The sequence below is a fragment of the Lissotriton helveticus genome, chromosome 11, assembly GCF_964261635.1.
Source record: "Lissotriton helveticus chromosome 11, aLisHel1.1, whole genome shotgun sequence".
Lineage (NCBI taxonomy): Eukaryota > Metazoa > Chordata > Amphibia > Caudata > Salamandridae > Lissotriton > Lissotriton helveticus.
Genome location: NC_136072.1, coordinates 592,550,131 through 592,576,161, shown reverse-complemented (window position 1 = coordinate 592,576,161; position 26,031 = coordinate 592,550,131). Strand labels below are relative to the sequence as shown.

At 47.8% G+C, this 26,031-nt stretch overlaps 1 protein-coding gene across 4 annotated transcripts in view; it reads left to right on the top strand.

The window, feature by feature from the left end:
• The window catches only part of DDHD2 (DDHD domain containing 2), an 896,553-nt gene that overhangs the window by 371,639 nt on the left and 498,883 nt on the right, over positions 1-26,031 (top strand). For all 4 annotated transcript variants that reach the window (XM_078666383.1, XM_078666384.1, XM_078666381.1 and 1 more), the window contains exon 9: positions 20,334-20,404. In XM_078666383.1, coding sequence (XP_078522509.1) covers positions 20,334-20,404 — 71 coding nt within the window. The remainder of the gene's footprint in view (positions 1-20,333; positions 20,405-26,031) is intronic.

Sequence of the window (26,031 nt, the reverse complement as noted above, 5' to 3'; positions counted from 1 at the left end):
TCAAATGTACCGCAGCACTTATGGGCGCAAGGTCCAACTGATGTAGGTTTTATGCACATCACACCCCATCGTGTGACTCTCAAACAAGGTATAGTTTTGCCACGAATCAGACAGTACAGATTGCCACCTGAGGCTGTAGCAGCCTTATCCAAAATTATTGACGAGCTCATTGCTCAAGGAGTGGTTGTAGAAACTGACTCCAATGTATGTAATTCTCCTATCATTCCAGTCATGAAACGTACTGATCCAAATGCACCTCCAGTATATCGATTAGTGATTGACCTTCGAGAGCTGAATAAATGTATCATACCCCAGTATCCAGTAGTCCCAGATATCTCATCCCTATTGACAGCCATTGATTCTGAAGCTACATTTTTCACTGTCATCGACCTCAAGAATGCATTTTTCAGTGTCCCGATTCATCCAGACAGCCAGTATCTTTTCGGTTTTTGTTTAAATGGAAGGAGCTATAAATTTACACGAGCTCCTCAAGGTTTCACAGAAAGTCCTAGTATTTACAGTCAAGCACTTAAGAGACAACTAGACAATATTCACATGCCAGCTGACACTGCCCTGCTCCAGTATGTCGATGATCTACTGAATACAGCCCGTTCTGAACGTGACTGCGAGCGAGCGTCACTTACAGTTCTGTATTTTCTGGCCGAGCAGGGGCACAAGGTGTCCCCTTCCAAATTACAATTCTGTGTCCAGCAAGTGATCTACTTAGGCCACTTACTGTCCAAGTGGGGTAGGCAGTTGACACCAGACCGTATCCAGTTAATAGCGAGTCTTCCACAGCCCAAGACACAGAAGGAGGTACGAGCTTTTATTGGCCTCACTTCTTATTGCAGACAATGGATTCCTCAGTATGCATTTCTAGCCAAGCCACTGATACAGTTAACGACACAGGAGGCAGCCGTATCGACTGTCCTCCCTTGGACCCAGGAACATACACTTGTTTTTAATGAATTAAAGAAAGCCTTATGCCAAGCACCTGTTCTAGCTACTCCGAACTACAGTAAGCCTTTTACACTTTTTGTCACAGAACGTGATGGTACTGCATTATCTGTTCTCACACAAGATCAAGCAGGACAATACAAGCCCTGTGCTTATTTTTCGAGCACATTAGATCCAGTAGCCCAGGCTCTGCCTGCGTGCCTCAAGTCAGTTGCAGCCACAGCTCTAGCTATCAGACAAAGTGATTCCATAGTATTAGGACACTCCCTGACAGTACAAGTTCCACACTCCGTGGAAGTTCTTTTAAACCGAACACAGACTCAGCACTTGACAATCGCACGTTTAACAGGTTATGAACTGACACTGTTCCAGCCACACATAGATATCAGACGCTGCAACGTTCTAAATCCTGCTACACTGTTACCGTCAGTCAATCCAAATCCTGCCACACATGATTGTGTGGAAGTTGTTAACACTATGACAAAGCCAAGACAAGACCTGACAGACATTTCATTACCTAATCCCGACCTGACACTTTATGTGGATGGTTCATGTATGAGAACTAGTACAGGAGAACTAGTAGCCGCGTATGCAGTGACTACTGAAACTGAAGTTATAGAAACACACCGTATTGACACCCTGTCTGCTCAAGCAGCAGAGCTAGTTGCTCTGACCCAAGCCTGCATACGTGCCAAGAACCTGAAAGTAAACATATATACAGATTCACGTTACGCATTCGGAGTTGTACACGACTTCGGAGTGCTCTGGCAGGAGAGAGGTTTCATGACTTCTCATGGAACCAAGATTCAGCATGGTCTCCTCATTCAAGCTCTGTTAGATGCAATACATTTACCGACAGCTATCGCTATCATGAAGTGCAAGGCACATACGAAAGTCACTGATATCATTTCCCAAGGTAACGATCTAGCAGATCGAACAGCCAAGCTTACAGCTCAGACACCAGACATTCCAGTTAACACGACACTGACACACACTCCAGATCCGACTACATGTATGACAGTTAAGGACCCTACACAGGATGTCATAGACATACAGTTACATGCTACTCCCGATGAAATAAAGAAATGGTCCGAACAAGGAGGGGTCCAGACAGATCAGGGATGGGTGACGAAGGGAAAAGCCACATGGTTTCTTCCCGACTCTATGGTTCAAGTCATTATCAATACCGCACATAGTCCTGCACATTTAGGAGAAAAAGCTATGTTAGACAGTATCCAGAACCTTTGGTTCAACAAGCACTTACGAGCTGCAGCCAAGCAGAAAGTCCGTACCTGTATGATATGTTGCCAGTTCAATCCAGGTAAAAGTGTCCCGGTGGAACAAGGTGGATTCCAACCTCCTGACCACCCTTTTGAAGTCCTCCAGATGGATTATATTCAGATGGAGCGATGTAGAGGTTTCAAGTATGTCCTCGTAGTTGTATGCGCTTTGTCCAGGTGGACAGAAGCATATCCAGTTCCAGATTACACAGCCGCGACCACTGCCAGGCAGTTGGTTCGTGAATTCTTTCCCCGTTATGGACTCCCTAGGGTCGTGTATTCTGATAACGGCCAGCCATTCTCATCCGAGTTAATGAAACATGTTTCCCTTTTGTTAGGGTACCAGTGGAAGTTCCATTGTGTGCGCCATCCTGAAGCAGCCGGTCTCGTAGAGAGACATAATCAGACATTGAAAGTCCGCATTGCAAAAGTGTGTAAAGAGAAAGGTGTAGACTGGCTAGTTGCCCTGCCAGTTGCATTATTTTATATGCGAATGGTAGCACATTCCAGATCAGGTCTGTCCCCTTATGAGGTCGTATTCGGCCGCCCCCCAAATATGTGGGGTACACCTAGACCCCGCAGTATTACAGATGTTTCCAGTAATATGCTGACAGATTACCTAGCTTCCTTGATGTCTGCCCTACACTCTTGTCGTTCACAGGTTGCCGCTGCATTTCCAGACAATACTGAAGTGAAACCGCATGAGGTCATTCCAGGCGACCTTGTCCTCGTCAGGAATTTTGATCGTTCAAGTCCGTTGGAACCCCGTTGGAAGGAGCCTCGCCTAGTCTTATTAACTACAAGGACTGCCGTGAAGTTGGAGGGCCGCAAGGGATGGGTCCACCTGTCCCACGTCAAAAAATTCCATGGACTTCGTGAAAAATCTTTTGCAAAGGACTGTTCCATTTCTAAAGACTGCCTCAAAACAGACTCTGAACTCAAGCCTCCCCTGTTAGAGGAAACTCCGCAACAGGAGTATAAATTGAAACTCCGGTCTAGTAAAATAAGTCAGCCAGTTTAATTGTCTAAATCCCTCTCGGGTGAAACGGTTAGACAGGTTTCTGACATGTATGAGATAGACCCCCATAGTGAGAGAGTTAGTCAAAACTCTATACGATGTATCGTCATTTTAAGTTTCTTATTGTTTCTAAGTTTAATGGTTACCTGCACAAGTTATGCATTACATTTATGTTTTCCAGTTTCTCATGTAAATAAGTTTTCTAATGCTACAGTAGAGCACACATTTATTGATCTGCCTCCTCACGAGCTATCCTATCGTCTTGCTATGCGTAATAATACATTCATCAGAATGTTACACTATTCACACCAGACCAGCAATGCCACTAATTGTTGGGTGTGTGGTCGACTCCCCCCTTTCCAGACGCCGAAGGGAGTTCTGCCACTCTTTCCTTATCCATTTTCACATAATGGTTCGTGTGGAGCATGGTCCACGTTAACGTCATCCTCCAATGATATGTCCCTTCTGAATAGAACATGTTTTCCAGACAAGCAAGGTCTCCCCCATAGAACAGGGTTAGATCTAGAAAATGAAGTTTATAATTTAGGTAATTATTCTTCGAATTTTATGGTCCTGAATGTTCAGTCTGATACTACTCCAGATTTGCCTGCTATTTCAGTACTACCAGTCAAAGGCGAATTATGTGTCAGAAAGAATGGTTCCGCACATGTAGGACATAGTGATTGTACTACTACTGTCGAGTATAGTGACAGTGGGAAATCTATTTTCAAAGCCTCACGTCATTCTTATTTTGTTTGTGGTCAGACCGCATATGTTCGTCTGCCCCTAGATTGGGATGGAACATGTTACATTGCCTTCCTACTGCCACCAGTTTTTCTAGCCCCATCTGATTATCACAGAAATACACATCTAGTACACGTCAGACATAGAAGGGAGATCGAGTCCCCGATTGTCGATCAAACTGAAACTACTCTAGAACAATATCAAGACTTCAATAAAGGTTTCTTCTTCTTTATAGGCCCTGTCCAGAATAGTAAGTTAATACGTAGATTAACCAGAACCCTTGAAGCAGTAGTGAATGAGACTACTTCTGCTCTAGGTAACTTAACTGAAGAGCAATCTGCTATGAGATTTGTCGTGCTCCAAAATCGTCTCGTTCTTGACGTCATACTGGCCGATAGAGGAGGAGCATGTAGAGTCATCGGATCTAGTTGTTGCATTTTCATTCCTAATAACGCGCCGTCTGTTTATTCAGCTATAACCAGACTTCATAAAATTGCCCATCAGTTACACCAGAATCCAGGCACCTGGACATGGTCCGGTTGGCTCTGGAGTATCATATCTGCCTGGGATGGAAAGTATTGTCATTCCTAGGTATTGCAGTAATGATCATATTCAGTTGCTGCCTCTGTATACAATGTGGCCCTGCGATTTGCGGCATTTGTGCTACCTCTTGTATTCCTAGTCCTAAGTCCCGCTCTAAATCCCGCTCCAAGACAATTCGAGACGAGCAAATGATGCTATATGAAATGATAGATGGTATCATGAATATTGATGTTTCCTGATGGAAACGTAGGGCACAAGGAGGGAATGTGGAAAAGTAAATTTTGCCATGTTGTATGTGCCTACGTGTTCCCCATCTTATGTTATATGTGCATGATCGATATGCATGTATTCCCCCCTGATCGATTAAAGACGCAATTATAGTTGTGTCCATCTCTAGTATGCCAGTTTCCAGTCTTCGTGAAAGCAACGAATATTAGGCCTATGTAAACCTACGTTGCCACGTTTTACAGTGTGCACGTTAATTCATTGAATTGTCCCCGTTTCTAGGCCTCAAAAGGGCCCGGACTCAGATTCAGCTCCTGTTTCCTGAACCCTCTCCGAGGAGCGATACAGCCCCCACCTGTATCACTGACCCTTAGCTTACTTCTTGCCTTGCAGTGCCCGGCCCGGCCTGGCTCTGCCTCCCAGTCTGCCAAGAATATGTTATGTTTCTAGTTATCAGTCCAGCCCTCCTTCTCTGCATTCCTAAGCTACTGAATCGCATCAATAGTTTCCGTCATGGTCTAGCCTTTGTCTCCATGTAAGAGAAATACTGTATTAATATTCATAGAATATTCCTCGCACACAAACTATATGTAGAATTATGCATGCACCAGTCTTAGAGTCTGTTAGCCTTTGCCCTGATAACTTTTGGATTCTATCAACATGTTCTCTAAACACCAGATACTAGATAGGCTTTAGGTACATGTCGCTCTGACACTCCAGACTTTAGTCTCCTCTTCTAGTGCAGAAGTCATAGCCCCAGTTCCTCCTGGTAACACGTCATAGCCAGTTTTCGCGCACCACTAGGTTAGAGGTCCCAGCTGCTCAGGTAGCCCCCTCCATGTTTCCGCCCCATTTATGACATATTCTGTTACGTTTACATCACATGTCTATGTATACGCCCTGTACACGCCTCTTGTTACACCCACTTTATGCCTTATCTTTCGCGACTGCTACAAACCACGCCTACTGCTACGCCTACTGTATTGAATGTAATGTATTTGTTTGACTATAAATATTGTGCACTGTTATTAAAAGTTACCCCTTATGCTCCCAGATCCTGCCCCCGGCAGCTGCCATCCTATTCCCATGCAGGCTGTCCTGTTCCTGTCCTTTATGTCTGATTGAAGCCTGTAGACTCCAGCTACCTCGAATCTTGACTCTTATTTATTGAGCTATCTGTTTACATGAGTATCCTGAAAAAATAGATCCGGTAATTAATTATTTATTTACCACATCCCGATAGTAAGATGTTAAAACGTCTAGTATCTCATCCTGGGTATATTCAAGATGACCCTGGCTATGCCTGATGTGTAATGGAGCAACTACACTGGTCCTCTCGGATCAACCAGGCCAACAGCTTGCCAGCACACCCTCCTCCCTCCGCATGCAAGTTGTCCACGTAGTCCCTAAATTGAGCGAGCACAATTGCTTGGGTAGCTACCACAATCTCCTCCCAGTTTTCCAGTAGTCTTGGGTGCATTCCTGGGCTGGTAAGAAGGGATCGCTCAATGTCCACCAGATCATTTTGGAGTGCTCTCAGCTGGTCGTACAGTGACCTACGTTCTGACTATCCAGTGCAGAATCCTCTAATCACCACGTTGAATGCCCCCCATTTAGTGGTTACACTCCTTGCTGGCCCACATTGTATGCAAAATAGTTATTGATAACGGTTTGTTTGGGTTCTCTGAACGTGGACTTTAAGAGGGACGCCGGTCTCCATGTAGGTGTTGCCAAGATATGCCAGGCCAAGAAGCACTGGCTATGGTCAGAAAGCATGCGTGCTAGGTATTTTAACCTGGTGACAACCTTATTGATGGCCAGGCTACTTAATCAACCATCTAGTCATTTATGCAAGTTATAAACTTGGGAGTAATATTTATATTCCTGCAGGTGTGCGTGCAGCGCACTCCTTGTGTCCAGTAATCCCCAGTGGCAACACCGACCTTGTAATTCATTGGCAACTCTAACGGTCGGAGAGTCCAGAAGGGGTGGAGTAGAATGGTTCTGGGACGGTCTGCTTTAGTGTTATAGTCTCCCCCCAGGAGCATCAGTACCTCTAGTGTCTGTGCCAGCAGCGAGGCCAGCGAGCTGTAGAACTGTGTTTGGTTAATGTTTGGGGCGTAGATGCTACCCAACACAACTCTACTCCGATTAACCATCCCATAATGAAGAGGCACCTCCGCCTCTATCAATATGGTCAAACATGATGTCCAAGGGCATCCTCGGTCAAATCCACCCCACTGCACTACCGTCATAAGCAGAGAAGGTTGTGGCGTACATCTGCCCCCCTCCCCCCCTCCCTGCCCCCTCCCCCCCTATCTCTGCTGCAGTGCATCAACCTCCCCACTCATCAGATGTGTCTCCTTCAGGAGAGCCACATCCACAGCCACCCTCCTGTGTCGCAAATACAAGAGGATTTTTGTACAGATTTTCAGATGAACCCATACCTGCACATTTTCAACTAAGGAGTGTGTAAGGTGCATTATGTGACATGATGATGCATCAGAACTTTTCCCATTACTCGCTTACGCCCCACCCCCAAACCCCACTGTTATAGAAATGCCTCCCAACAAATGAAAAGTCCAGTGTTATGGATTTTGTCCCGTGTCACCCGAGTCATACATTCCCAATATCCAATCCCCAGAACAGTGCAGCATTGTCCACAAGTTCAAGAACCAAACAACCAACCCTAAACAGTTGTCAGCAATGCAAGCATCTACAGTGAACTCCACCATCCGGAAGCAGTTGATACGGGGTGGCTTGTAGCTTTGCTCCACCATCGAGTTCCCCTTCGCCGTCACAATACCAACTAACAAAATAGCTTGAGGAGCTAGTGACGGGGTGCAGCAACAGATAGTCCATGATTACTTCAGAGTGCCAAACACAATCCATCAGCGTATAGTTCCTGGGTACAGTCCGAGAGCACCTCCCAGCGTGTCAGTGCATCAAACATGTGCGCCCTCACATGCCCACACCAGTGGGCAACAACTAGCGATCATCTGCCGAACGCTGAATGATCACCGGTGGGATTGAACTAACATCTTGCTCACCCTTCCCGTCCCTACCAGTCAGGCTTGACCCAGATGTGCCTCTGCTAGTCTCCGATTGTCTCAATGCGGCAAAGGTGTTGGCAGTCTTAAGCGCCTTCTGGCGACCATGGGTCACTGAAGCCTCTGAGGGTCTGACCACCTGCAGACGACTATGATGTCTGCACCTCTTCCTCTGGGGTTACAGGGTCTGTGCCATCCGTACCTGCCTGCCATATGCGTCTCAAGCCACTCCAAAGCAGTGACTGGGGTGTCAAAGGAGAAGGTGTTATTGTTAACTATAAGTTTAAACAGTGTAAATAGTAGCATATAACAGAAATTTGCCTCCCTGAATTTCCTTTTCACTTCGGTGAAGGAGGCTCCCGTGAACATCCACTGTGTAGTTTGGAAAGAAAGCCACCAGTACATTGTCTCCCTTAAATGTGCCCACTTCTCTGGATCATTGCAGCCAGGAACGGGTGCGCCCTTTTCAGGATGTAGAATTTGGACAACCCCTATGGAGCCACCATTGCCACCATTGCCACAAACCAGGGCTCGAGGTAGCGAATTATGTCCTGGCCGTCTGCCTTTTCTGGAAGCCCAACTACCTTAACATTTTGAGGCTCGTCCCTCAAGAGTATCCACCCTCTTAGTGCGGCTGCCTCATTCTCTGCTCGTGCTCCGCTTACGTTGATTGCTGCTGAGGATCCTCTGGTCCACCATAAGCGATTCACGGGCATATGTAGGTAATTTCATTTTTGCAATTCTGAAAATTCGATTTTCTGCAAATCGCATTTTCGGAATCGCAAAACACAATGTAGGTAAAAAATTGCTAAAAAAATAGCGATTACCAAAAAATCGCAGAATCAAAGAGCGATTACTCAAACAGCGATTACTTAATAGCGAATTCGCTATTAAGGAATTGCAAAAACGGAAAAAAGGAATTCAGGTGCAGAATGATGACATCACAACCAGGAAGTGTGCTGCCCATGCTGCACCTGATTGCCTGCACCTGTTCCTGACTCATTTGCTGCCTGAGAGACTGTGAGGAGGGAGTGTGGTTTTGTCTCCGCATCTCAAAGGAGCTGAAATGGATTCCCAGGGTGGTGACAAGCAGGCAGAGGAACACAGCAGGAAGAGAAAACAAAAGTTCTCTGAGAGGGAGCTTGAGGTGTTATGAGGCAACATGACCTCCTGTTTGGGAAAAGCTCACTCAATATTCCTGAGGCCAGGAAGAGGAAAATTTGGATTGACATCCAAGAAAAAGTCAATGCGATAGGCGTAACCCACCGCTCCATTGAGGACTTGAGGAAGAGGTGGTACGATATGAGGCAAAGATCAAAGGAGAGGGTGGCCACCAGATTGGCAGAGGTAAAGGCGACTGGAGGTGGAACCTCAAATGCACCAGAGCCGATGCCCCTGGAGGAGTTGGTGGAGGTCACACTCATGCCTGAGTCAGTGACGGGCGTGGCTGATCTTGACAGCTCAGAAAATAGAGACACCAGACAAGGTAAGATGCATGCCAATATCCCCAAAACATACCCATCCCACTCACAGCCCCAAACACCCATGCATAAGGAGAAATCCAGTCCATGTGTTCAGGGTCACCCAGAATTGCATTATGGGAAATTTAGTCCCATTCACTGAAACTTGGTCCTGTGACACATACAAAGGGTACATAGGGAAGAGTCATACTTGCAATGTGCAAAATAGACAAGTAGTCATGTCATTAGTTGTATAAAGAACTTTAATGCTTTAAAAATAAAACATGACACACAACTCGTGTGCATTTATTTTTACAGCTGGACCAACAACACAAGATACAGTGGCTGAAGGGGTGGAGACAGCTACAGATGAGGACTGGGCAGGGCAGGAGGAGCAGGGTGCAACAAGGGAAACACAATCAGCGCCACCCAAACTGCGCATTCTCGTTCCAGCACTGCAACCAATGGCGTCAGAGTCAATGGATGCTGATGAGGACTCACAGGCTGCTCCAACCCAAGTCCCGAGGCAGAGAACACCACAATCCAGCGCACAAACCGCATCCGGCAGTGGTGCAAGACACAGGGCACTGGCCACCACTAGCAATGCCTCCTTGGGAACAGACTCGGTCTTTGCAGGCCTGGAGGGCAGCATGTTGCGTGCACAGCGCCTGCAAGGCAAATAGATCATGTCAATTCAGCGCCAACTAGCCCAACATAACCGCCACATGTCAGAGTTGAGGCTTGGGGTGACTACCATGTCACAAGCTTTGGAGGCTAATTTTATGTTTAAAGCATTTTATTAGAAAGGTACAGCTCATATAGAAAGCAATTTACAAACATGCAATGGGTGCTGTAAGAGGCAACTCAAGATCAGAAATGCTAAAGACCCAGCCCCAGGGCTGTTTCAATGTCCTGCTCTTCGCACAGAGGCATATACAAGGAAAGATTAGAAAAAAAAAAAGAGAACAAGAAAAAAAGCAGTGCCCTATGGGCTTGTACCTCTATTAATAGAACAACATGCCCCAACCAACTTCCCCCTCCCCACCCTCCCTGTCCAGTGCCGTGTAGCATGAAAGCAATCAACCATCCTTCTTCTCACCCACCCCGCATACGCCCGTGAGTCCCCGGCAGTCCTGTCCCAAACAAAACCATGCCTCACAAAGGGGGTGTAAGCCGCAGTAACCTGAGGTACCTCGGGCATGTGATTTCGGTGAATTCTGAGGCCAGCAGTGAGTGAAAGGGTTGCCACAGTTCCTCAAAACCAGTCACATCTCCTGCTAGCGTAAGAGACATTTTTTCCATCCCCAGAACATGCCACAACCTGTGCAGCCAACCCGTGCGTGAGGGAGTGGTTGTTGTGCGCCAATGAATCAGTATGTTTTGTACCGCAGAACCTAGCATAATGGCAATCTGCCTCCCCCTCTTAGATTTTAGTGGATACATTAAGTCATTTGGCAGACCCAGTAGGGTATACGCTGGAAAACGGGGCAGTGCAATCTCGAAGCATTCATCAATCTCGTCTATCACTGTCGACCAATAGGCTTGCAGTACTGGGCAGTCCCAGAGGATGTGTGTCAGCGTGCCAACCTGCCCGCATTCTCGCCAACATCTGTCGCTAAGAAGCCTATTCATTTCGTGTAGCCTTTCTGGGGTGTGATACCAGTAGGTGGATATTTTTGTGAAGGTTTCTGTGAGGCCCATGTGGTAGGCTGAGTGTCGTGCTCTGTATGAAATACGTTCCCATTCTTTAAGGCTAAGCGTTCTCCCCAGTTCTCTATTCCATCGCTCCCTACCGGGAATGTAGAAGTGAGAAGACGGGAGCTGAAGCAGTTTGTATAGGTCAGTGATAAGTTTGGAGTCTGAGGTGCGGGTGATTAGCCACCGCTCATATGGGAGGAGCCTCCTGTCAGCAGATTCCCTCACACTCGGCTGCAAGGCCCAGTGCCGTACCTGCCAGTATCTCATGCGGTCTGATTCGGTTAACTGATAAGAAGCTCTAAAGCTGTGAAAGGGGATAACTCCATCCGCCTCGTACATATGGAAGAGTGCCCTACAGCCCTTGTCCCTCCAATGTGAGAAGGCCCCTTGTTCCATCCCCGGTGTGAAGTCGGGATTGTCTACAATTGGTGTGAAAGGCGAGGGAAACGTGGTGAGGTCAAATGTGCGATTCGTGGCGTCCCATACTTTCAATGGGACCCGCGTTATGTAAGAAGCATAGAGATTCGAGGGGCGGTGTGGGCGGCGGAGGAAGGGTATGTCTTGTAAAGGGCGTCCGGCCACCGCCTGATCCTGGAAGAGCCAGTGTTTATCGGACTCCCACCTGCTCCATTCCACCAGATATCTTAATTGGGCCGCCTGGAAATATTTGCGGAGGTCGGGAACTCCCAGTCCTCCAGTTTCCGGTGTCAATGTCGTGAGAGTGCGGCGCATTCGGGGTTTACGGCCTTGCCACACAAATCGGGACACGTCAGTTTGCATTTGTGGAATCCAGCCCGTAGGTGGTTGCAAGGGCAGTGCCCGGAATAGATACAGAATTTGGGGTAAGACCGTCATTTTGATCGCCGCCACTCTACCAAGCCAGGAAAGCGTGCCTTTGTTCCATCTCCCTAGTTCGTCTCTCACCTTTTTGCCAACCGCCCCATAGTTAAGGGAAACCATCGCCTGCAGCGTGGGAGCTAACGTAATCCCTAGATATTGCACCTGATCCTTCGACCACCGCAATGGGAAGAGCCTTTGGAGGTCGTTCCTCGTCGACAGAGTCAAGGAGAGGTCCAGGGCTGTGGATTTCTCCACATTCATCCGAAAGCCGGCTACTGTCTCAAAAGCTTTGAGTTCCGCCATACAGGCGGGTAGGGCCTGCCTCGGGTTTTCCAGCGCGAAAATAACGTCGTCTGCGTAAAGGCTTATTACATGGGTGAAACCCCCCATTCGTACTCCGGTCACGGCCACGTTTTGCCGCACTCGCTGGGCAAAGGGCTCCATGTAGAGCGCGAAGAGAAGGGGGGAGAGGGGACAACCCTGTCTCATGCCGCGTTCGATATCAAACCGTCGCGAGCCGCAGCCATTCACGCGCACCGCAGCAGAGGGGGATTTGTAGCAATTAAAGACCATGGTTCGGAATTTTTCCCCCATCCCCAGCTTCGCCATGACTCGTTCGAGGTAGGGCCAGTGCACCCGGTCGAATGCCTTTTCCGCATCGACTGAGAGGAGCATACGTTCCCCTGGAATACGTGAGGCCTTTTCCAAGACGTGAACAACACGTTTAGTGTTGTCCACAGTCTGCCGTCCAGGCACGAAACCGGCCTGATCCGGTTCAATGAGGCCAGGGAGGTGCTGCGCCAGTCTCGCCGCAAGAATTCCAGTGTAGAGTTTCAGGTCTAAATTTAGTAAGGAGATTGGCCTGTACGAGCCGCACAGCTTCCTGTCCTTCCCTGGCTTGGGAATGACAGACACTGTCGCTAGTAGCAGATCCGGAGAGATAGCTCCAGGGTCAGAGAAGGAGTTGAATAGTGCGGCCAAGATAGGGCTTAGCGTCCCGCAGAACGTTCTATAAAAGAGGGCTGTATAGCCATCTGGGCCAGGGGCCTTCCCTAGTTTGAGCCTCGAGATCGCCGCCATCACCTCCTCGACCTTAATCTCTCTTTCTAGATAAGCCGCCTGCTCATGGGTCAGTGACGGTAGGGCCACCGAATCCAGGTAATCCTCCGCTTCTTCCATATTGGCGGCATCCGCTCTATATAGATCAGCATAGAAGCGGCGAAAGGTCTCGGCAATTTCAGCGTCACCCGTGATCCCCTGTCCCGCAATTCCTGCCAGTTCCTTCACCTGGCGACTCTGATGGGCCACTCTCAGCTTGGCTGCCAGCAGGCGGCCACATCGGTCCCCCCCAGTATAATATGCGTGTTTGAGGCGCAATGCTGCATATTCCGCCCTATCAAGGTCCAATGAGGACAAGAGTTTCCTCGTAGCTTTCAGCTGTTTCCAGACTCTTGGAGCCCCAGTGCGGCGATGCACAGTCTCTAATTCCCTGACTTTCTGGGTGAGTTCGTCCCGTTTCCGTTTCCTCTCACGGTTATCTGCCGCTGAGATCGCAATAAAGTCTCCCCGTAGCACTGCCTTGAGAGCCCCCCACTGAGTCGACAGGGAAGTATCAGCATTGGAGTTGTGCAGCTGATAGTCCTTGATCGAATCAGTAATGCTTTGCACCACTTCCCTCCTATGTAGGAGGGTGTCCCGGAGCCTCCAAACCCCCCTCCGGGCCGAGCTCGGCTGGAGATGCAGGGTCCCCGAGACCGGTGCATGATCCGACAGAGATAAAACACCCATTTCCGAGGCCGTGGCAAGGTCACGAACAGGGCCAGAGACCAGTAGATAATCAAGTCTGGCATAAGTTTTGTGGGCATGCGAATAATAGGAGAAATCCGTGTCAGTAGGGTGGAGTTCGCGCCAGAGATCATGCAGATCGGATTCAACTAACTGAGCCTTGAGTGCTTGTGAGAGTTCCCCAGTCTGTGGGTATCGCTGCGCTGATCTATCTTTCGCGGAGTCAAAGACCAAATTAATGTCCCCCCCTAGCATAATGTGCGTGTCCGGTGAAGCCGTGACCTCCTCTAGAGCCCCGCGTAAAAATCTATCTTGCTGTTCATTCGGGGCGTAAACGGTGCCTACAGTGAACGTGAGAGTACCCACTTTAAGTCTGTAGGCAAGAAGCCTACCTTTTTGTTCTACAAATTTGTGCAGCACCTCCCCTTTAAACGATTTGGACAGAAGAATAGCCACCCCCGCCGTTTTAGTCGTATTGGAGGAAAAGAACTGTGTAGGGAAATGAAGGGACCTCATTCTGTGGCAATCATTAGCTAACAAGTGGGTCTCCTGGAGCAGACAGATGTCCGCCCGAGAGTTTTCTAATAAAGATAGGATGGCCCTCCTTTTCGTGGGGTTGTTTAACCCCTTGACATTCAGGGTCAGTATCTTCAATTCTGCCATGGATGGAATGGATGATTCTGCTTATGTGTGCGAACCAGAGCGTGTGAGAACAGGACGATCGCCAAGCATATACGAATATCTACACTAGCATTCACAAATACCGTAGAAGCACTGGACAAGGTAACTTCCAACTCTCCCTCCCCAACTTCCCCCATCCCCAACATTAAACAACCCTTCCCCCCCATTACTCTCAACACCCACCATAACTCCCCCAGATCCCTTCCCACCCTCCTCAGCAGTACCCCCCGGGTCATGCTGCCCCCCCGCACTTGGAGGCTAATTTGAGGAATAACAGAAGAGATAGGCTGGCAAGGCGCAGGGAACAACATCGCCTACACACCCGCCTAGACCACTTCACTAAGGCTGTGACCCGCCAATCTACTGCAATCTCCATGCTAGCTCGAAGATGCATTAGCATGCAACATGAGATGGCACACTGCTGCCAGGATGTGGCTAGGGGCCTGGTACAGGTAACGCATGCGCTTGATCAACTGCGTGCTGTAGTCACCGGTGGCATTGGAACACCAGGGAGCTTGGACACTGATGGCCAGTCCAGCAGGAGCACCCCGACTCCTCCAATCCCTGCTGAAAGGTGCTGGATTGGGCGTCAGGCCAGAGCAAGGGAAGACAACAGTGAGGCAAGTGCGCAGCCAGAAGGAGGGGCAACAGGGTGTGCACGCCGGAGGTGAAGGGGCGGCATGCACCTATGGCATCTTGTGAGGCAACACATGCCATATGGACTAACTGACTCAGAACTATGATGGCACTGTGACGACAACAACATGTGCTACCAACATACTTACAGTCACACTGTGTGACATTAGTTATCCTGCTGTTAAGGGAATAAACCTATTTTCTTTGGCATCATCATTTGGCATTGTGTACTTATTTCTCACCTAGAAGTAGTTCTGTGTGATGTCATCGCTTCTCAGGCGCCGTCAGCTGCCCCGGCTCCACCTACACGTCTGCGTTGGGGAGCTGGATCCTCCTCATCTGATGTGTCTGCATCTGTCAGATCCACTGGGGTGCCCTTCTTGGTAGCGATGTTGTGTAGCATTCCGCAGGCCGGAAAAAAGTTATCTGGGAGCTACCCTTTCTATCAGGAAAAGGATTGGGTCAACAATATTAAAAAAACAGAGTACCTTCTCCTGGGTTCAATATGAATCAGATCTCTTACTATTCATAGAGGCATTAAATAACGGCGCAAGGGGTTGCAGTGTTACGTCAGTTACCAAATTTACACTTTGATGCAAATGGTGCCTAAAAGTATCAACAATGACATGAAACAGTGGTGTTGTATATAAAAATATTGTTCAATCATTTATTATAAAACAGAATAAAAACAAATTAAAAATAAATAGCGACATGTACAGGGTGGATGCCCAATTTATCATAAGATTTTCAAACACAAACAAAAACATACATCATGTTTAAAAGATTGCAATTACATCATTATACCATCATTTTTACAATAAATTTTATAAAAAAAAGATTTGTAATGGGAACGAAAAAGTGTCGACGCAGCGTTTCGGTGCCTCTTTATTCTGCACCTTCTTCAAGGACTCGTTCACGATTCAGTTATAATACTCCAGGTTCAATTTTCCTGGTGATATTTCTTATAATTCTAGCTGAGCACGTTTGTTCATGCGCTCGCTATGTTTCCTTGTCTCCTTTCTCTTGTACAAGCACCTTTGGTGGGGCGTCACTTGTTTTAGGTACCTTCTGTTGATTTCGTCAACCAATTTATTCTGTATGGTCAAAACGAAAATAGCTTGAGTTTATTTTCTTCTCCTTATAGATTCATCTTAGTGGGGCTTTTTTAGCACATTAGCGGTCCACTCTTTAAAAGATAGCTGAACTGCACGGCGTCCTCCTCCTTCCTGGGCTTGTTTAGTTTGAATCTATAAGGAGAAGAAAATAAACTCAAGCTATTTTCGTTTTGACCATACAGAATAAATTGGTTGACGAAATCAACAGAAGGTAGCTCCCAGAGGCGTCCTCCTTAACTCTCAAAAGATCAAGAGTGAAGTGGACCGGACTGAAGCGTGTCCCCAATCTTTCCTAAAACAAGTGACGCCCCACCAAAGGGCTGTACTGTAGGGCACCTCCACTCTTATGGAGGCACCAGAAACGACTTTTGAGAATTCCAAAGGTCCTCTCAATTGTGGTTCTTGTGGCTCTGTGGGCACTGTTGTACCTCCGCTCTGATGCTGCAGCTGGTTTGAGGTAGGGTGTGAGGATGTAGTCCCGCACAGCATATGCACTGTCTCCTGCAGGGATCAAGTAGGTTGATGTTTAGTGATATACTGCCAGTTCAGACATTTCATACTAGTGTTTGGGTGTGCCATACAATTATCTGGCAGGTATCCCTCTCCAAACTCGCCATTTGTGAGTCTGCGATGTAAACCACAGTGTCGGAAAATGAAGGAATCATGAGTGCTTCCTGGGAATTTTGCTACTATATCTGTGATTATATGTTTAGCATTGCAGACTACCTGGATGTTTAAAGAATGATAGGATTTTCTGTTTCTGGACACATACTCATTGTGTGATGGCGGGACAGTGCGACATGGGTTCCGTCTACGCAGCCAATCAAGTGGGGGGGGTTTGTGCTATTTGGTAAAAATCTTGTTTGGTCTGGTCAAGTGCCTGCTGTGTGTTTGGGAATTAGATGTGGTGATGCATCCTCTGCATCATAGCATTAAGGAAAGCATGAAAAAAGCGTGAAAGTGCACTCTGGGAGACCCCTCCTGCTGCGGCTATTACCCCCTGAAAACTCTGTGACGCTAGGAGGTGCAGTGAGCACAACACCTGTATGTGGGTGGGAATGGTGTGTGCCCTGTATGTGGGGTGCTCCAGCATGGGTGTCAGCTCCTCTGTCAGCTCCAGGATACTTTGTGGGTGCAGCCTGTAGTGCACATGGATGTCCTCCACAGAGCGCTGGAGGAGGGTGATGCGTGTTCTGTAGATCCTCTCCTGTCATCTCCTTCTCTGTTCAGCCTCTTTGATACGCAACCTCCTAGCTATTACATACAGGCCAGCCATTGTGAGAAGCCACTGCGGCATTGTGGGCCTGTTTAAATAGGTTACACCTGGTTACCACCTGTTCTGAGTTGGTGGTATTTGAGAAGTGCGAATTTCGTAAAATCACAATTTGCGATTTTTTCCTACATAGCACATTGCGAAATCGCAATTTGCGGGACGCTTTTTGCGATTTTCGCAAATACTGCTACGCAGTTTGCAAATTCGCAATTTTATTCGCAGATTCCTTATCACGCAAAATTGCTAATCGCTATTTTTGCGAATACCAATTTTGTGTGGCAACATACCTACATCGCAAAACACACTTTTGCGATTGCAAACCCCCTGGATTCTGCAAATCGCAGGGTTTGCGATCGCAAAACACCTACCTACATATGGCCCTTGATCTTTTGCTGCAGGAAGTCTCTGGATTTGTTGATGGCCTCAAGAATCTGCATCAGTCTGGTGTCCCCTTTCTGGTGGTTCTTCCTGCTGTAGGGTGGACACCGGCCAGATCTAAATCTTATTGTGGACTCTTAGCGTTCAAGTGCACCCCATTTCGAAGAAGACCACTTCCGCGGGGAAGGCGCTATTCCAGGAGCAGACGGTCTTACATAGTCAGGGTCTGCTCCAAGAAGATGCCTCGCAGTTGAATAAAAGCAGCAAGACTGACTTACTAATTGTGAAAAATATATGTAGTAGTAGTAATAGCTTTATTCGATAAAAACATATCATAAAAGCATTTACACATTTTTTTTAAAAATACATTTTTAACAATAATCAACACATAAAAACATTTCATATGCAAAACAGCTTATTGAGTGGGTAGGCTCGTTCACTGGATTAGCATTTTCCTTACAGTTCTTAGGTGCCAAGCCCAACCCAAAAATTTTGCCATACAGATAGAAAAGAAGGGTCTAGGATCTGTACGTAAAATACGCAGGGCTTCCAAGTGAGAACGAGTTCCCAGACTTCTACAAATAGGCTTCAACCACCTTCGTCTCGGAACTAGATAAGCACTACATTCAAACAACATATGGGACACAGACTCCACCCTTAAATCGCAACAGGGGCAATAGGGTACAGTTTGAGCGGGCGGTTTCCAAGTGGATGTGAGCTCACATAATGGAAGTACCCCCAACCTGAACTTGATGTACAATGCTCTGTCCCTTGAGCTCTGGATGGTGTCTAGATAAGATTCCCTTAACGGCAAGTCCTTGACTGACAGAAACAGGGCTACAGATTTGCAATGATTTGTGCTTCGGGCCCTCTTGCAAATTCGCAATTTTATTCGCAGATTCCTTATCACGCAAAATTGCTAATCGCTATTTTTGCGAATACCAATTTTGTGTGGCAACATACCTACATCGCAAAACACACTTTTGCGATTGCAAACCCCCTGGATTCTGCAAATCGCAGGGTTTGCGATCGCAAAACACCTACCTACATATGGCCCTTGATCTTTTGCTGCAGGAAGTCTCTGGATTTGTTGATGGCCTCAAGAATCTGCATCAGTCTGGTGTCCCCTTTCTGGTGGTTCTTCCTGCTGTAGGGTGGACACCGGCCAGATCTAAATCTTATTGTGGACTCTTAGCGTTCAAGTGCACCCCATTTCGAAGAAGACCACTTCCGCGGGGAAGGCGCTATTCCAGGAGCAGACGGTCTTACATAGTCAGGGTCTGCTCCAAGAAGATGCCTCGCAGTTGAATAAAAGCAGCAAGACTGACTTACTAATTGTGAAAAATATATGTTAAAAATCAGTGGGCTGGTTGTTATTACACTGTGCTAAAGCCTTTATAAGACTATTTTGGTACATGAACTCTCACAGATTACTGTAGCAAGCAAGCATTGTGCTGTTGGTGTCCCTCTGACAAGCACTTCAGGTAGGAGATTTGCACAGAGAGAAACACTGTTAGACCCACTTAAGGGATGTGTATGCTGTTTTACCAGCTGCAATTGTACATATATTTGTAATTTTATGACTGTATGTAAATGAATGCCTTGAGTTCTTTTTCCCATACAACGCTTAAAAGGGCATTAAGCAGTGAGCATTTTATGCTATGTGGTAAAGTCGCAGTTTGTATTCAATTGTGCCTAATGTTTCACTCCTAGGTGTGTACTTTTTTCTGTTGTCCTAAGAGTTAAGAGTGCCCTTTTTTGTTTCAGCCTTTTGAGATTTTTTTTTCTGGCTCACTGCTGAAAATTGTTGGATCTCCTCAGGTTCATTGACATGCAAATTACACAGGGTTTGACTGTACTGTGTCCGCACATACAAAATGGAAGGGAGGTCGGGCGAGGGACTGAGAAACAGGGACCTGGAGGAAGCCAGATCAGTAGGAAGCTTCAGTAGGCTCTGTCGGTCTATCCTCTTTACCATTGCTGCACAGTCTCTGAGCTTCATACTTTGACAAGGTTTCACTCTTCGAACACTTTGCTTGAATTCTATTGCTCCTAGATGATAACAGTTGGCTTGCAGCTGGACTTTAGAGAACAACCACATAACTATAATAAATGATTTGAAGGATCCTTTACCCTTAACTTATTTTAACCAATTTACAAATATAATTACCCATCTCCAGCTGAATCTTACATTGCCATTCCCTGGGGCCTGGCTCGAAGTGTACTGTGGTAAAGGGAGATGTGTAGCAGTTTATACATTTTATGGCATTATAGTATAACCTTCTTTCCAACATTGCAAATTCCTTGAGTTTTTCTATGGACATCATTTCTGGTCCTTGCGGCAAGAGGGAAAATATGAATCGAGGGAAACAAGTTGATTAGGAGGATCACGTTACTTTACGGCATCCAGTATTAAGTAGTGAGAAAGTGTCGTTTATTAAGTATTGGTTGCAAAGTAAGTATGCTGTTTTTCTTTGTATGAGTGAATCCCTGAAATGAAAGACAACCCTAATATTTGACTGGTTGTGCTTAGATGACTGAGATGCAGGATTATATTCTGCTAGGGCATTATGCTGAAACCCTATTCTCCTTAAAATCCATGCCGCCACTTGCAAGCTAACTTAACAAATCTTTTTGTCTTATTTTATAGGTTCACTAATTTTGTTCGATCTGTTAACAAACCAAAAGGATCTTTCAAAGCATGATGATGACAAGACAAAGGTAATCTTTATTTTTCAGAAAATATTATGATAGCTGGTCAGTTGTAGATAAGTCGGCAGAAATGAAACATGTAGAATCTTATCATTTATTTAGTTTTATTTATGTTTAGCTCTAAATATAATATCCATGAAACATATACACAAGATAAATATAAACAAATTTAAACAATGCTCCATTGTGACCAACACACACATCTGCATCCATACATCTTCAAACAGCAGGTAGTAATAATGGATACGCAAATTCATATAGTGATACAGAGTTAACAGTGCTCAATGATAGAGGTAAACATAATTTCTGATGGATACATCTGCCTGTGGATTCCGAACCTATTGAATTACCTCTGCACCAGCATTCCACCTGAAGTTCTTTTCCTGGCTCTCCCACGTCGACGAGGATATCATAATAGTATGGCTCCGCTTGCGACTCCGTAGGATGTCATCAGAGCCATAAGAATACCAAAAGTTTTTTTTCTGGGACTCTCCATTTCTCTGAGATTACTTTGTTTCTTCACATCTTCTTTATGATTCTGTAGGAATGGCTACTTTGAAGAAGTCGGGTTTCAAGCCCAGTAGGGAGTGTGGTGGCCATATGTCTATTACTGACCCTCACGACGACTGCCTTTGGTGTCTTTCTTCGGACCACGACGTCGAAGGGTGTTCGTGCTGTCAAAAGATGAACCCAAAGGCGCTGAAGGAGCATGAAGCAAAACTCTGCACTGCAAAGGCGAAAAAAGAGAAGAGGGGGTCGTAAGCACTCAAAGTCGTCGACTTCGCAAACTTCTAAGTCAAAGAAGCATAAGAAGTCGAAGAAGAGACACGGCTCTCGACGTCACTCTTCGAAGGGCAAGGATTCGAGGTCAGCCTCTCCTGTTCAGCCACACAGAGAAAAGGACTTTGTTTCTCTGTCGCCTTCTCCGCAGGCGACTCCGATCCATTCACTGACTCCGAGGGGTCGCCGATGTCCAGAGGCGCTTCGATGCCCATAGGTTCTCCGGCGCCCAGGGTTTCTTCGACTCCCAGAGAGACTTCTCCTGTACCTGCGGCTTCGCCTGTACGGGCGCCGGTCTCACCGGCTCATCAGCCTCATCAGCCTCATCCTCCAGTTCAACCTCGGATGGATCCAATCCAAGGAGGTTCAGATCCTTACACTCGTTTACCAGGACCGGATCCCTTGCATTTCCTAAATGCGATGTTTAGCAAATTTGCCAGGGCATCCTACCCTTCCGGTGCGCTGTCTGGCCCCATGTGTCCCCTTGCCTCGAACTTGGGCGTCCCCAGGCAGTATGCCCAGGCACCCTTCATGCCTTTTATGTTGACGGCTCAAACTTAGCAGTTTTCGGCTCAGAGGTTTTCGACTCCGAAACCTCAATCACCGTCTTCTGTCGAATCGGCGCCGTTGTCACCGGTGCCGCGGCTGGTGACACCAACCCCAAAGCAGTGATCCAGGAGGGAAGCACAAAGGCTGCTAGAAGAAGATGAGTACCGGCAAGAGCAAGGGGAGATTTTCGATTCCGTAGATAATTTTGAAGGTCTGCAAGAGGCTAGTGGTTTAGACACTTCCCCGGAGTGGGAGCTCTCTTCACCAAAGGCTGTTTCCTCTCAAGATGTCGCTCCTTATCATGTGGTGATTAGGAAAGCTGCTGAGTTGTTGGATCTTCAGTTGCCTTCAGCTAAAGTTAAGTCACATATTTTAACTGAAGTGCTTAATATTTCTCCTTCAACTAGTGAGCCTCTACTGCTTTCAATGAGGCTTTGGCGGAGCCAATTATGGAGGTGTGGCAGAAGCCCTTGTCTGCTCCTGCGGTTTCCATATCAGTAGCAAGAAGATATAAACCTGCTCTTGGTGATCCAGCTTTTCTTTCTGCCCACCCATCTCCAGAAAGCTTGGTGGTTCAGGCTTCTTGCTCCAAGCAGTCGTCTGGGTCATTTCCTACCACCCCAGGGGATAGGGGATTAAAAAAAGCTGGAACAGTCGTCGAAGAAGTTGTTTTCCTCAGCAAATATGGCGCTGAAGTCTACAATCTCCACTTGCTTACTTGGAAGGTACATTCATGCCCTTATGGGCTCTGTTAAGCAATTGGCCCCTAAACTTCCTGAGTAAGATCAAGTGTATTTTCTTGAGGCTCCTTCAGGTTCTCAAGCAGCTGGCCGACAGGTTATTCAGTCGGGTTTGGACACTGCGGACTCGGTTGCCCGGGTCATGGGTTCTTCATTTGCTACAAGACGAGATGCCCGGCTGAGATCTTCTGGTTTTCGCAAGATGTTCAGGCTACTCTACTGGATTTGTCTTTCTATGGCTCAAGATTTTTTGGTACCAAAGCGGACTCTGCCTTGCTGAGTTTTAAAGACAGTAGGGCTGCTGCAAAAGTTTTGGGCCTGCAGTCTCAGTCCAGGTGGTATGGCTACAAGAGTTATCAAGACTTTGGGAAGGCGGCTTCCTTTTGAGGTCGTCAGTAGCCTCAGCAGCAACAACAGCAAAATCCTCTGTACAGGTTGTACAGGGGAAAGAATAGAGGCCTTCTTCAAGGAGCCTCTCTTCAGCAGTCCTCCTCCTCCTCCTCTTCTCCTGCCCCCCCCCCCCTGGTACCACGGGAAAGCAGCTCTAGATCCCCATCTTGGAGCATGTTGGTCCTGTATGGGGTCGGGTGTCACATTTACTACAAGATTGGAAATCAGTTACTTCAGACTGTTGGGTTTTGAATCTTGTGGAAAATGGGTACGTCCTCCCTTTTCTAGAGTTTCCACCTCCTTACCCTCCTCGCCAGGATTGGTGTTCAGAGGGCCATTTACCACTCTTACAACAGGACGTTCTTGTTTTGTTGCAGAAAGGGACGATAGAGGTGGTTCCAGAGCAGGAAAGGGGTTCAGGGATATTACTCCTGTTATTTCCTGATTCCCAAGAAAGACGGCCAATTGAGGCCGGTCCTGGACCTCAGGATTTTGAATTTTTACCTCAGGAAAAGTTCAAAATGTTGACCTTGGCTCAGGTTCATCTAGCGCTGAAACAGGAAGATTGGATGGTGCCCATCGATTTGCAGGATGCGTATTTTCATCTTCCCATCCTGAAGTCGCATCAGAAGTATCTCCGGTTTATGGTAGGGTCGCAACACTACCAGTTTGCGGTCCTTCCGTTCGGTCTCCCTTCCGCACCACAAGTCTTCACAAAGGTAATGGCAGTGGTTGCAGCACATCTCAGAAGGTCAGGGGTTCATGTTTTCCTTTATCTGGATGACTGGCTGCTAAAAGCCAAGTCTCCAGAGATGGTGTTGCGCCACTTACATGCAACAATGCATTTGTTGTTCATCTTGGGTTTCTCGATAACTGTGCCCAAATCTCACCTAGTGCCCTCTCAGCACAGCCAGTTCAAAGGGGCAATACTGGACACTACTGTGTGTCGATCTTTTCCGCCTCCGCAGAGGACCTTCGACAGACAGGAGATGATTCCTTTGTTTCACGATGGAGCGGTTGTTCCAGTCCTGAAGGTCCTACGCCTGCTCGGTCTGTTCGCTTCTTGCGTACTGTTGATCAGCCATGCACGCTGGCACATGAGGGCACTCCAGTGGTGCTTCCGCAGGCCGTGGTATCAGCACGATGGAGATCTCAGGGAGAACATCAGAATCTCAAGAGACACTGCAGCGGAGCTGTCTTGGTGGAGTGTGCAGGGCAACCTGTCTCAAGGAAAGCCCTTTCAGTCTCCTCCACCTGTGGCCACAGTGATCACAGATGCCTCCACTCTGGGGTGGGGTGCTGATCTGGAGGTCAAAGGCATTTGGTCTCCAGAAGAAAGGTTGCTTCATCAACCTTTTGGAATTGCGGGCAATACGTTTGGCTCTCAAGGCCTTTCTTCTATCCCTTAGCGGTCGGTGAGTTCAGGTACTGACGGACAACACTACTGCGATGTGGTACATCAATAAACAGGGAGGTGTAGGGTCGTATCGTCTCTGCAGAGAGGCTCTGCGACTCTGGTCCTGGGCTCGGGGCCATCAGATTTGTGTAATGTTAAATCATCTGGCAGGAGTGCTAAACGTACGTGCGGACAGTCTCAGTCGGCATTACTCTGCCGATAACGAATATGGCGGCTTCATCCGGAGGTGGTCCATCTCGTCTTCAAGATGTGAGGATTTCCTCGGTTGGACCTCTTTGCCACTCGTGAGAAAGCGCACTGCCTGTCATTTTGCAGTCTCCAGTTTCCGATGCAGGGAGTGTTGAGGAACGCGTTTCAGTTGGATTTACGAGCTCTGCATGTAGCATCCTGAAGGAACTCTCCAACCCCAGCTCCAACGACATCCCACCGTCGCAAGACCTATGCGACTTCTAGCCACCTTCTTTCACCGCAAAAACGCAGACATCCACGACAGCTGCAACACCCAGACCCTCCCGGCAGCCACCAACACCGCAGACTAACCGCCCCCCAGCCACACCAACCTCCTGCTCTCCTGGACCCATGCCAACGACGACGACACTATCAAAATCATGAACACCATCCACTCCGACTCACCATCCGACCCCTGATCTCATCACATCTTCAACAAAGCGAGCTCCATCATTGCACCCCAACTCCGGAAGAGCATCAACAGCTCCTTCGAGACCGCCACCTTCCCGGAAAGCTGGAAGCACGCCGAGATCAACGCCCTTCTCAAGAAACCCAAGGCATACCCAAAGGACCTCAAGAACTTCTGGCCCATCTCCCTGCTCCCGTTCCCGGCGAGAAGATAGTCAGCCGGCAACTGACCCATTTCCTCGCGGAGAACAACACCCTGGACCCGTCCCAATCCGGTTTCCGCAGCAACCACAGCACCAAAACCGTCCTCATTGCTGCCACCGATGACATCAGGACCCTGCTGGATAGTGCCAAACAGTGGACCTCATCCTCCTGGACCTCTCGGTCACCTTCGACACTGTCTGCCACCACACCCCTACGTACATGCCTCCACAACGCAGGGATCCGCGACAAAGTCCTGGACTGGACCACCTGCTTCCTCACCGTCAGAACCCAGAGGGTCCGCCGCCTCCCTCCATTCCGAAGCCACCTAGATCACCTGCGGCGTACCCCAAGGATCATCCCTTAGCCCAACCCTTTTCAACATCTACATGCTTGCCAACATTGTCCGATCACACAACATCGTCTCTTACGCTGATGACACCCAGCTGATCCACTCCCTCGCCAAGGACCCCGCCAAAACCAACCTCTACGAAGGAATAAAGGCCGTCGCGGGCTGGATGAAGAACAGTCGGCTGAAACTGAACTCGGACAAGACAGACTTCCTCATCCTCAGCTCCACCCCTTCAGCCTGGGACGACTCTCGGTGGCCGACCATACTGGGATCTGCACCGACACCAACCAACCACGCACGCAACCTGGGGTTCATCCTGGACCCATCGCTCTCAATGACCCAGCAAGTCAACGCCATCTCCTCCTCCTGCTTCAACACCCTCCGCATGCTACGCAAGATCTACAGATGGATCCCCACTGAAACCAGAAGGACAGTCACGCAGGCCCTCGTCAGCAGCAGACTGGACTACGGTAACGCCCTATACGCAGGAACCACGGCCAAACTCCAGAAAAGACTACATGCATTCAGAACGCCTCCGCGCACCTCATCCTCGACATCCCCCGCCTCACCC